This window comes from Trachypithecus francoisi, unplaced genomic scaffold (assembly GCF_009764315.1).
Source record: "Trachypithecus francoisi isolate TF-2019V2 unplaced genomic scaffold, Tfra_2.0 Lachesis_group21, whole genome shotgun sequence".
NCBI lineage: Eukaryota > Metazoa > Chordata > Mammalia > Primates > Cercopithecidae > Trachypithecus > Trachypithecus francoisi.
This window is the reverse complement of record NW_022681467.1, coordinates 26,874,642-26,888,013: the sequence shown is the minus strand read 5'-3', so window position 1 is coordinate 26,888,013 and position 13,372 is coordinate 26,874,642. Positions and strand designations below refer to the sequence as shown.

Below are 13,372 nucleotides of genomic sequence, written 5' to 3'. Positions count from 1 at the left end.
CTGGGCTCAGTGGCTCATGCCTGTAATAGGCCTTTGGGAGGCCGAAGTGGGTGAATCGCTTGAGGTCAGGTGTTCGAGACCAGCCTGGCTAACATGGTGGAACCCCGTCTCTACTAAAAATACAAAAATTAACTGGGGATGGTGGCACACACCTGTAGTTCCAGCTACTTGGGAGGCTGAGGCAGGAGAATTGTTTGAACCCTGGAGGTGGAGGTTGCAGTGAGCCAAGATCGTGCTCCCAAAGTGCTGGGATTACAGGTGTGAGCTACTGCACCTGGCCTCCAGAACTTACTCATCTTGTTTAACAGAAACTTTCCACTAATTGATTAGTAATTCCTAATTTCCCTCACTCCCCAGCTCCTAACAATCATCATGCCACTCTTTAGACTCTGTCTAAAAACAAACGAACAAACAAACAAACAAACAAAAAAGTGGGAAGAAGGACGCAGATCTCTGCCTTTTCAACCTCCCTCAGTTCCCTGATTTTGACCTGAGAACCAAGTGTAAGTATTTTACATTTGCATTCAAAGATTATAAAAATCTTATTTCTATGCAATGTTCCCACATTATATGGTACAGGAGTTGGCAGCTGCAGGAAGGCAGTATCTTCATTATTTCCAGATGGCTTGCAAGTGTTCCTGCCACCACTCCTCAGTTCACACTGCTCCCTTGCCTGGAGTACTCTTTTACACCCTCTCCTTCTCCACCATTTCTCTGAAACCTATTCTCCTTCAAGCCTTGGAGAAGGAGAAGGTCCTCCACGAACCCCTCCCTGAATGCCCTGGCCCTTGGGTGGTTGTTCCCATGCTCTGTTCTACTGTAATATATCTGTTTTTATTTTGATTAGACATAGCCCACTTTGCAGTATTTTTATGTATGTGGCCATTCTGCCTGACCACTGTGATGATATATTTGGTAGTCATTAAGACTGTTCATTGCAAAACTGTTCATCGTGAAACTCTGTCTCTAATAAAAATAGAAAAATTAGCCAGGCATGGTGGCTGGTGCCTGTGATCCCACCTACTCAGGAGGCTGAGGCATGAGAATCGCTTGAACCTGGGAGGCGGAGGTTACAGTGGGCTGAGATCGTACTACTGCACTCCAGCCTGGGGGATAGAGCGAGACTCTGTCTCCAAGGAAAAAAAAAAAAAAAAAAAGACTGTTCTTCAATTATTCTGGCTTTCTGAGTTTTTCAAATATTCTGGCCTTCTGAGTTTTTCAAAGATTTTGTTTTATTGTAGTAAGAGCACTTAATGTGTTGAGATCTGTTTTAACAAGTTTTTTGTGTTCATTATTATTGACTCTAGGTACAATGTAATACAGCAGATTTCTAAAACTTTAAACATTTAAAAAAATTTTTCGAGACAGGGTCTCACTCTGTCACCCAGGCTGGAGTGCAGTGGCACAATCATGGCTCACTGCAGCCTCCAAGTTTTAGACTCAAGAGATCCTCTCCCATCTCAGCACCACCTCCCCACTGTCCCTGAGTAGCTGGGACTACAAATGCATGCCACCATGCCCAGCTAATTTTTTATTTTTAATAGAAACAAGGTCTTGCTATGTTGCTTAGGCTGGTTTGAACTCCTGGCCTCAAGGGATCCTCCTATCTCAGCCTCCCAAAGTGCTGGGATTACAGGTGTGAGCTACCGCACCTGGGCTCTAGAACTTATTCATCTTGTTTAACAGAAACTTTCCGCTCATTGATTAGTAATTCCTAATTTCCCTCACTTCCCAGCTCCTAACAATCATCATGCCACTCTTTGTTGATATAAGTTTGACTGTTTTAGACACCTCATGTAACTGGAATAATGCCGCATTTGTCTTTCCGTGACTGGTTTATTTCACTTAGCATAATGCCCTCAAGGCTTATTCATGTCATCACATATTGCAGAATTCCCTTATTTTTAAAGGCCAAATAGTATTCTGCTGTGTGTATACACCACATTTTTTTTTTATCCATTCATTTTTTAATGGACATTTAGCTTGCTTCCATATCTTGGCTATGGTCAATAATGCCAATGAACGTGGGTATGCAGATATCTCTTTGAGATACTGATTCAGTTTATTTGGATATATATCCAGAAATGGAATGGCTGGGTCATATAGTAGTTCTATCTTTCTTTCTTTTTTTTCTTTTTTTTGAGATGGAGTTTCGTTCTTGTTGCCCAGGCTGGAGGGCAGTGGGTGATCTCAGCTCACCGCAACCTCTGTCTCCCAGGTTCAAACAATTCTCCTGCCTCAGCCTCATGAGTTGCTGGGATTACAGGCATGTGGCACCACGGCCGGCTAATTTTGTATTTTTAGTCGAGGCGGAGTTTCTCCATGTTGGTCAGGCTGGTCTCGAACTCCTGACCTCAGGTGATCTGCCTGCCTCAGCCTCCCAAAGTGTTGGAATTACAGGCGTGAGCCACCACACCCGGCCTATCTTTCATTTTTTGAAGATCCTCCATACCATTTTCCACAGTGGCCACACCATTTTACATTCCCACCCAGCGTGTGCAAGTGTTCCATTTTCTCCACAGTCTTGCCCACAATTATCTTTTGTTGTTTTGACAATTCTGGCTTTCTGCATTCTAAGCCCATTGTAGGATTGTACTTTTGGCCCCCTTGTGGTTGGATGGAGCCATGTCACTGTTGCAGCCCCCGAATTATGAAGTGGTTACATTTTACTTCCAAGGCCAGGGCATATACTGGCCAGTTGAAGACTCTCTAGTGCTCTCTTTTCCTCTGCCATGGTAATCAGCACCAAATGAGTGGCTACTTAGCCTGCATTCCACACTCAGATATGGGGCAGTGTCTCCAGCCAGCCTTCAGTGGATATGCAGCATGTATGGGGAATGGACAAACAGACCTTTGTTCTTAGAAGCTACCAAGATTCTTCTTTTTTTGGTTACTGCGGCATACCCTAGTTTATCCTAACAGCGCTGGCAGTTAAGAGGTCAGGATCCTTACTGCTTTGAATTCCTGGTGCTCAGGAGAGTGCTCTGTATGTAATAGGTTCTTAATCAAGATTTGATTTATTTAGAAAACATTTCTTGTGTATGCTTTTGAGGGATATGAAGCTCATTTAAAAATACTTGTTTTCCATTTTCCTCAATAAGTGGTAAGCATGTTAGGGACAGAAACCCTCTTGAACATTTCTGGCCTCACCTCCCAGCACCTTAGTCCTTAGTCCACAGGAAACTTAAAATGGCCTGGGTAGCTTTGGATGTGGAGTAGTTGAAGGCCCTTGAGGAGAGATGAGAAGCTGATCTGACATGAAGACAGCAGTGGTTGGTTACTGGACAAGAAGACAAATGAACGATTGAGGGAAACAGCAGCTTCTGGAAAGATTTGGCAACAGTAAAGATAAGAGGCCAGTGAAGAGATCCTTGGAGGAGCAAGGAGAGCTGGGAAAAGGAATAAGCTTGGAAACATGTTCTGATAAAAAGCCAGGCGTTTCCTCTGTTATCTTTCACCAGTATCTGAACAGAGTTACATCATATACACTCTGGACACAAAGGAGAGCTGTCCTTGAGCCTCGACCCTGGGTGAGCCCTCTGGGTCTTAGACTTGAGATGCAAAGTTTTGAAATTTTCAAACTTGAAAATCACGGTGAGCAGAGAGATCTCTGGTGCTCTGCCAATCCTAAAGTCCCTTTTATTGAACGTTGACTATGTTGACAATGAAAAGCCAGTAAAGCTTCAAGGAGGAAAGAAGTCAATAGCCAAATGTTTCAAGAAGTCAAGGAAGGTGAGAATTCATAGTAAGTAACAATAACCACCAGTTATCAGAGGCTTTTGTCTATGCCAGGCACTATTCCGTGAGCTTTATAAGTATCACCTAATTTAATCTTCACAGCAAACCTCTGCTGCCAGTAGTGTCATCTCTATATTAGAGATAATTAAACTGAAGTTCAGAGACATTAACTAACTTGTTCAAAGTCACATGGCTAATATGTGGCAAAGTGAGGATTTGAACCCAGATTTGTCTGGCTCCAAAGCTTGTGTTCTTTCCACTTCCCCATATTACTCCTAGTGATAGATTGTCAAACATCATTTCGAATAAATCAAAGAAAAAAGCCCAACATACCCATTGCTAGTTACACATAGCACCAGGAGCCACAGACTTGGAATATAATAGAATCCCAGAAAATCTCCAAGCCTTATTCGGGCCTGAAGTTTCATCTTCTTTGTCCACTACCCTCCAACCCTTCCTACCCCTAAAGATTATAAAGAAGTGATACGTAGATATATTTCCTTTCCCTGCTGTAGTGCTGGGAGCAAGGAACTAACCAGAAGTGGATGGAAGAAATCTGATAAGGGAGTAGAAGGATGCTGGGCAAACTCTTCAGTTAGGGTCACTTATGTCTTATGGGTCAAAGCAAGAGTCAATGGCCAGGGAGAGAACAGGTTCAGAGTTTTCTGAATTTCAGATACCACCCTATCTTCTACTAAGCCAGAGATGGCAGTGGTACCCACTTGAGGCTCAAGAAGAGGGGAATGATGTTAAATTAAGGACCACAGCACTGCAGAAACCTAATTAAAGGGGTTGAGTACACTGAATTGGACTCAGGTCCAGGTTACTGCATACACCTTTAGTATGTGGACTGCAGGCTCCCGGACACTTCACAGCAGAATCCACTCATCAATACCAACCTTTCTCTGCTGAGTGCCTTCTACCTTTCTTCATCCTCAGGTAACTTTCCTAATGGACCATTTGCAGATTCATTTGTAGTTCTGTAATCTTTGGAAAACACGTATTCTCTCCTCAGATCTTTGTCGCTTTCTTATTTTTTTGCTCTGCGTTCATACATGTTTTTTTCCTTTTCTTTTTTTACTGAAAGGCATTCACCCCATCTATTGAGAGCATATGATATGACTTCATGTGTGGCAACAAAGAAAAGCTGAAATTTGCAGATGTCAGTAAGGGAGGTTGTTCCACAGTTTTCTATCCTTTTAAAATGGTTTATCTCTATTAGATAATGAATAAGATTATGTTTAGCCAATCAGATTTTTCCTTGGAGAGCTTGGAGAGTCTTGGCAACATGGTTGGATATCAGTGAAGTGAAGATGTGGAATCTTAAGCAGAATCTAAGAATGGTGGACACTCCAGAACTGTAGATGTGTATAGTTCAACTGTGGGGGAGTCCTCTTTAGCCCGCAAAGCAATCAAGGCATTTTGTCTCACAGTCTTGTGTGACAGATAGGAAAAGGGTCTTTTATGAGAGTTTTCTCTGATGCTGAAAACTACTATTAATTCTGATAAATCATGCACGTAATGGATTCAGGTCATCCTTTTATTAGGCAGCCTTATTCTGCTTATCAGTGTTCGCAAGAACAAACTTGAGGGCTATGATGGAGTTCTTTAAAGAAAGGGAAGTAGAACTCAAAAGCATTCAGTGTAGGTGAAACTCTGTGCCACTGGGGGTTCCTTAGATATATAAAGAAAGTACCTTCTAGACTAAGACTTCTGTAAAGATGGTGCTCCCATGAGTTGCTCTCTTCTCTCTCTCTCGTTTTTCAAGGCTCTCAGCCCAGTATCCTACCCTTCAAACCAGAAACAATCCCCTTTCTCAAGAGTGGAGGAAGTTGTGCCGTTTGCTTCAATGGCATCTCAGGTTTCCTCTCTGCAGCTCCTTCTGCTAGGAGAGGAAATGGGTTCCACTCCAGGGGGCTGATTCCTTAGTAATGATATTTATAAGTAAGCCGCTTGTCAATATAGCACTTTATTTTAGTCCTCTGTTACAGAGGGCTAGGTCTTTATGGCAGATTAATCATAGTCGGCCTTATACAAAGCCCTTCTCTTTTTTTTTTTTTTTGAGGAAAGTCTCGCTCTGTCACCCAGGCTGGAGTGCACTGGCCGGATCTCAGCTCACTGCAAGCTCCGCCTCCTGGGTTTACGCCATTCTCCTGCCTCAGCCTCCCAAGTAGCTGGGACTACAGGCGCCCGCCACCTCACCCGGCTAGTTTAGCCAGAATGGTCTCGATCTTCTGATCTCGTGATCCACCCGTCTCGGTCTCCCAAAGTGCTGGGATTATAGGCTTCAGCCTCCTGAGTAGGTGGGATCACAGGCACCAGCCACCATGCCTGGCTAATTTTTCTATTTTTATTAGAGACAGAGTTTCACGATGAACAGTTTTGCAATGAACAGTCTTAATGACTACCAAATATATCATCACAGTGGTCAGGCAGAATGGCCACATACATAAAAATACTGCAAAGTGGGCTATGTCTAATCAAAATAAAAACAGATATATTACAGTAGAACAGAGCATGGGAACAACCACCCAAGGGCCAGGGCATTCAGGGAGGGGTTCGTGGAGGACCTTCTCCTTCTCCAAGGCTTGAAGGAGAATAGGTTTCAGAGAAATGGTGGAGAAGGAGAGGGTGTAAAAGAGTACTCCAGGCAAGGGAGCAGTGTGAACTGAGGAGTGGTGGCAGGAACACTTGCAAGCCATCTGGAAATAATGAAGATACTGCCTTCCTGCAGCTGCCAACTCCTGTACCATATAATGTGGGAACATTGCATAGAAATAAGATTTTTATAATCTTTGAATGCAAATGTAAAATACTTACACTTGGTTCTCAGGTCAAAATCAGGGAACTGAGGGAGGTTGAAAAGGCAGAGATCTGCGTCCTTCTTCCCACTTTTTTGTTTGTTTGTTTGTTTGTTCGTTTGTTTTTAGACAGAGTCTAAAGAGTGGCATGATGATTGTTAGGAGCTGAGGAGTGAGGCCCACATATCACTAGCCAAAGAAAAGCACATGCCAAGGCCAAAGTGAAGGGACAATGAAATAGAGTTCTTTTAGGATGAGACCTTGACAAATGTGTGAATTCAGGTAGGGGTGAAGAAGGGCCAAGATTGCAATTCACCATTTCTTTCTTTCTTTTTTGAGACAGGGTCTCGCTCTGTCACCCAGGTGGGAGTGCAGTGGCACAATCTCGGTTCACTGCAACCTCCGCCTCCCGGATTCAAGCTATTCTCCTGCCTCAGTCTCCCGAGTAGCTGGGACTACAGTGGCCTGCCACCACGCCTGGCTAATTTTTTGTATTTTTTGGTAGAGAGCCAGGATGGTCTCGATCTTCTGACGTTGTGATCCACCCGCCTCGGCCTCCCAAAATGCTGAGACAATCTACCATTTCTTTTAAGAAAGACCAAGCTGGGCATGATGGTTCATGCCTTTAATCCTAGCACTTTGTGAGGCCGGGGCAGGAGAAAAAATTGCTTGAGACCAGGAGTTTGAGGTTCCAGTGAGCTATGATTGTGCCACTGCACTCCAGCCTGGGTGACAGAACAAGACTCTGTCTCAAATAATAATAATAATAATAATAATAATAATAGTAAAAAAGAAAGACCACAACAATAATAAATGGTTTTTCTTTTGCTACCTATGAGGGTGTTACTTGTTCCTATTAAACATGTACTGTTAAGAGTAAGGGCTATGGCTTTCCTGCTCATTCCACTCCATGAATTCTGACATTCTGGTTTCCAGTGGTGATGGCCATGCAGCTATTAAGGTATTTTCCCCTGCTCTGCCCTTCATTTGGTATTATAAGGAATCATCAACATATGGGACATTCTAAGATGCCCTTGTTGCTGGGAAGAAGCCAAGGCGCACAGAAGTATCACTCCTTTTTGTCTTATCTCTTTTTTTCTCTCTTTTTTTTCTCATTAATGAAAAACAAATTGTGATGAAACTATTTTCCCACTTCTTGGTTCTCCAGCTGTACTATTAAATTCTTCAAAGGCAAGGCTGTATCTTCTCTTTGTTAACCTCCCTTCTGTTCTCCCAGCCTCCTCAGTGTGGTTGATATTTTCCTTGCCTACCTGTCTGATCTCAAGACTGTTCCCGTTCTGCTTCGCTGATCTTGGCTCTGCCATGCTCCTTAGGGCAATAAATACCAGTCTGGACTGTCCAGAATGGAGTCCTCTGTCTGTTTTACCAGTTGAGAAGCCTCCTATCCCTCCCTGATCACTCGTCATTCATGAAGCTCCTTCTTCTGCTTTTGACTGTTACCCTGCTCCTGGCCCAGGTCACCCCAGGTAAACAGGATCTCCAGAAGGGGATGGGAGTCAGGGAACCCGATGCATGTTCAGAGAACTCTGGGGGCTCTGACAGGTTGGGCTGGGAGAAAGGCCTGGTAGAGCTCACTGAGGCCTTTAGGTAGTCCCTCTAGTCATGGGGAAGTTTGAGTTCTCTGGTACTAAATGATCTTCCCAGTGCCCAGTACTTGACAACTCCAACCTAATCTCTGATTAGCTCTGGAAAATCTGAACATGATGACCTGAGGAGGGGATAGAGTGTAAAGAGAGAGACTTGGGTATGGAGTATAGAGAAAATGGGGACTTTTTCAAAAACATTTCTTGAAAGGATTTGAATTTTGATCTGTTGTTGCCTCTAGGAAAATGGTTCTCAAATTTCTGATTGTTTGAGGATTCTGATTCCACTTTTTTATGCAACCTCAAATTATCTGGGTTACCCTAGGTTGTAGGTTCCCCAGAGTAGCTGTTCCTAATTCCCTTTACTGGTTGGGGCCAGAGAAAAGTCCTAGGATGTTGTGAAGAAGGCAGTATGATGTTCTTGGGAGTTTTACAGGTGCCCTAGGAGCCTTATAGATGTTCAAATGAGTTTATTTAATATTCCTGTCACCTTTCATTGATATGGTCAGAGGGGGTACTAAAGAACAATGAGAAAAGGTGGCTAATTGCTACTGGGCACCTGGGTACATTATAATATGGGGGAGATAAAACCCTTGGGAGAGGGGTCCTCTTCCCCCTCCCAAGGAGCTGGCCAAGGAGGAGAAGCTACCCAGTAGGTCCCATGCCACTGAGTTGGGGAGATTCTGGGGGTTTTAACAGGGTGCACGAGTGAAGGAAGAAAGTGTAGTGGTCTATAATCTCCCTTAAACTTAGGAGATCCTGTGTAAGAGCTTCTTCCCTCACAGACCTCCTCATTTCCCTCCTACTCCTCTACTGGGCTTTAGCCCCTCCCTTTCCCACCCTTCTGCTTTCTTTCAAAACTGACCCTGTTCTCTTCTTCCCTTTTGTTTTCAGTCACGAAATGTTGGGGCAAGTCAGGCAGGTGCAGAACAACATGTAAAAAAAGTGAAGTATACTATATATTATGCAAAACTGAGGCCAAGTGCTGTGTGGATCCCAAGTATGTACCTGTAAAATCAAAATTAACAGACACAAATACAAGCCTGGAATCAGCTTCTGCAGTCTGACACCTCTCTTCCAACCTTGAGTCTCAACATCATGGGATCCTGCATCATGGGATCCTAGGAAGAACGGACTGGACCAGTAGGTGGTAATAATCTAAACCTTGCAAATAGCTCCTAGTCTGCTGACCCACAGCTGGTCCCAGAGGATATGAATTAAAGAATATTCATTATATCTACTTGATTCCTGTTTTCTTCTAGACCAGCACTGCCAATAGAACATTCTGCCATGATGGAAATATTTCCTATCTGTATTGTTCGGTATGGTAGCTACTAGCCAGATGTGGCTACTGAGCACTTGAAATGTGCCCAGTGTGAATGCGGACCTGAAGTTTTAATTTGATTCACTCTAGCTTTAAATTTATGTAGCTAAATGTCGCTAGTGGTGATTGTATTGTACAGCAATGGCTTTAGAGTCTAGGCTGAGGCAGGCTGTGGGTCCCAATCTATGAGTATTTCAGGGGAATCCAGGAGGCAAGCAAGAGTCTATGATGAACACAAGAACCCATTCTTGGCCCATGGATTCTCTCACTCCCACACCAAAGGCTATAACTTTCCCTTGATCACACCTACAGTTCTGCCCCTCAGGGGCTCTAGGGCAATGCTTCTTGTGAGTCTTCCTCATGGTGGAGAGTGCTGGTATCAGGCCATCTGTGGATCCTTGCTCCATCTCTTTGCATTCCCTCTAGTTGCGGCCATGGGACATTAAACTGGCTAATCATTTTCCAGGACTGATCCTGAACTGAGACAACAGGAATTTTACAACATTCAGCCCCATGATCCCAAGTATCTCCAACTCTTGCTATTTATCTGACTAATCTGAAATAACTTGATTCTTTATCCTGAGTTGAAAAGTTCTACTTGGAGTCACCCGCCTCCTCTTCAGCCCTTTCATATTGGAGCCCTGACCTGGCTTCAGCCTCATGTCCCCAGTTCAGCTTCCTGATGACAAACTTCAGCCTCAGTGTCAGTGTCTAAGTGTCACCAAAGCTGTCTAGGGAAGAGCGTTTGATGCAGGATCAGAAGATCTGGAGTCAAATCCTTGTTTAATCACAGGTCAGCTGCATGACCCTAGGCAAGCCATTTAACCCTCTGTGCTCTATTTTTTCGTCTCTAAAATGGGGAACTTTCCTACTCAAGGCATAGGGATGTCATGAGAATTAAATGAGATAGCAGACAGGAAAGTGCCCAGCACAGAATCTAGCGCACATTCAGTTCTTGATAAGTGTTAAGTAGAATCTAGGTTGATCTCATTTTGTAATTTTCTACTTCTGGCTCTGCATAGCAATTCTTTGCCTGGAAAAAGTTAAATCCTCTTTCACTACGTTGCCACCAACTCCTACTTCTCAGAGTTAATAACTCTTAAACTTGAAGTAAAACCCTGTACCCTGCCATTTTTTCACTAATCGTCTTACCCTCCTGACTCAATTTCTGTCCAGCCTCGCCCTGTAATGTTTCTCTTGCAGACTCAGCTCCCTTGCTGTACTCTGCATGGTATCAATGCCAAACTCCCAACCATGGTAGAATATAACCATCTACTTGCCTTCTCTATAGGTAAACTTTATTTTTCGAGACAAGATCTTACTCTGTTACCCAGACTGGAGTGCAGTGGTATGATCATAGCTCAATACAGCCTTAACCTCCTGGACTCAAGGGATTCTCCTGCCTCAGCTTCCCAAGTAGCTGGGACTACAGGTGTGTGCTACCACTCTTGACTGTTAATTTTTTTTTTTTTTTTTGTAGAGATGGGGTCCTTGCTGTGTCGCCCAGGCTGGTCTCGAACTCCTGGCCTTAAGTGATCATCCTCCTGCCTTGGTCTCCTTAAAGGTTGGGATTACAGGTGTGAGCCACTGTGCCTGACCTATAGGTCAGCAGCGGATCATTCTTAGAAAAAATAATCCAACTAGTCTCACTGATTGCACGGGAAGTTCAGGGCCTCCAACCTCAAAGGCCACTCAACACGGCCCAGCTAATCTCCTGCTTTTCCCTAAGACGCTTGATTTCTCATTCTTTGAAATAACTAGTCCATGATTTTTCCTCTCTCCTCAATCTTCTACCATTCCCTGTCCCCACCAAAATATCACTCCTTGTCTCATATTTCAAGAAAATAGAAACCATCAGAAGCAACTCCTTTATCTTCTCTCTACTAAATCTACACACTCTGGTATTGGGTCCTACAGCTCCTGTCTTCCTTTTGTTTACAGTGGAAGAATGATATCTACTCCTGAGGAACCGGCCCCTTTACTTGTCCACATTTGTCTCCTCTCCCCTACTCAAGAATTTCACATTCATTTATTCTCCTTGTTCTCCCCTTCTCTTCCAGATCATTTCTATCATACAAAGATGCTCGAGTATCTCCCAGATTAAAAAAAAAAAAAATCCCTGAGTCCCACAGTCCTCTCTGGACAATGCCTCATTTATTTGCAGTGCTTAAAAAAAATACTTCTCAGAATGTCGCCTGCCTTCACTTTATCAATTTTTTCTCATTCACCTTTCAACTCAGTTCAATTTGGTTTTGACTGTGCCACTGAACCTTTTCTAGTAAAGATTACCAACTATCTCCAGTGTTGCCAAACCCAACAGAGGCACCCCTGTTTTCCTCTTGTCGACCCCCGAAGAGGTGTTTGACATAGAGGCCATGACATCCTCCTTGAAATGCTTTCTTCTCTTGCCTTCTAAGACAGCAGACTCTCCTGGTTTTCCTCTGATCACCTGGGCCATTCATTTTCAGTCTTCTGTCTTGGCTCCTCCTTCCCTTTCCAAAGGCCAGGACTTGTTTCTAGGCTCCTTTTGTCTTTTCTCTCTGCTCTTTTTCACTAGGTATTTTGAATACCCTCTATATGCTGATCACTTTCAAATTCATAGCTCCTACCCTAAGCTTTCTCTAACGTCTAAACTGGTATATCTTCCCCCTTAAATGACATCTCCATCTGGTTACCTAATATATCAGAATGGAACTCCCAGTGGGGACCTCACCTCACCAGGCCTTGTTAGTACCCTGCTATTTCCCTTCTTAGTAAATGGTAGCAACATGTGCCCAGATGCACCAAACCTACAAGTCATGTGTGATTCCTCACTTCACCTCCCTGCATTCAATTTCTCAGCAAGTCCTGTGGCTCTGCCTTCAAAATGCGTATCAAAATTATCCATTTCTTTCCATCTAGTTCAGGCCACTGCCATTTTCACCTGATCTTTTACAATAGTCTCCTAACTGTTTTCTCTAATTAATTTTCCACATAGCAGCCAAATGGTAAATTATTTTCATTTTTTTCAGATCTAGTCCTAAATCCAGAAAGGCAAATGATATCCTGTCACTACTCTGTTTTGCACTAAACCATGGCTTTCCATTTCATTAAGAATAAAATCCAGACTCCTTGCCATGGACTGGGAGGCCCTGCCCTACCAGGCCTTGTTCACTTCTCTGGCCTCCTCCTTATACTTAGGTCACCCAGGTTTCCTTTCTGTTCCTTGATGTCAACAAGCTCTTTTTTTTTTTATCTCAGGTCCTTGCTACATGGTGTTCCCTCTTCCCAAGAAGACTCTGATGTTTATGTGGCTGTTTTTGTCCTATCCTCCAGGCCTTAATTTAACTGTCATTCTAGATTATTGTATCTGATGAAGTCCTTTATGTCACTATGCAAATGTATGTCCTAGCACTTCTCAAAAATCAGTAATTATTTTGTTCATGTACTTGTTTCCTGTCTCTCTTCCAGGAGAATTTGGGTTTTATGATTGCAGGGACCTTGTTGGTTTTGCTCACCATTCCATGGTGCCTGGCACACTGTCAGAACACAATCAGTATTTGCTACCTATATGAATAGTTACGCTCCAAGGATGATCACTTTCCCACTCAAACACGTTTTCCTTTTCAAGTTCTTGTGTTTTACCATTACCTGAAACTCAAGCCTTCTTTTTCCACCCACGTTTTACTCTCCATGATTTAGTAAAACTCCTCTTTCCTTGATGTGGATGGTCTGAGGAGGAGTGGTGCAGCGTGAGTTTAAGGGACCTTACGGAAGGGGGCAGTCTGAGATATCCAAGCGCTTCTTTTTGAGGTTATGATGAACATTAGATTGAAGAAGAAAGGACTTTCTTCAATCTGGACATTCAGGGGTTTGAGTACATTATAGAACATATCTATCAATGGGGAGTGGGTGGGAAGTGAGGG

General features: G+C 43.4%; 1 protein-coding gene across 2 annotated transcripts; it reads left to right on the top strand.

Moving 5' to 3' along the window:
• Positions 1 to 3,505: 3,505 nt before the first annotated feature.
• DEFB121 (defensin beta 121) lies at positions 3,506 to 9,254 on the top strand. 2 transcript variants are annotated; one of them, XM_033186013.1, is made up of 2 exons: positions 3,506 to 3,732; positions 9,038 to 9,254. In XM_033186013.1, exons 1-2 carry the CDS (start codon positions 3,711 to 3,713, stop codon positions 9,208 to 9,210), a joined length of 195 nt encoding a protein of 64 aa, XP_033041904.1. In that variant the 5' UTR covers positions 3,506 to 3,710; the 3' UTR covers positions 9,211 to 9,254. The 2 variants fall into 2 exon arrangements, with proteins under 2 accessions (XP_033041904.1, XP_033041903.1); XM_033186012.1 differs by lacking the exon at positions 3,506 to 3,732 and adding an exon at positions 7,855 to 8,026.
• The last annotated feature ends 4,118 nt before the right edge of the window (positions 9,255 to 13,372 follow it).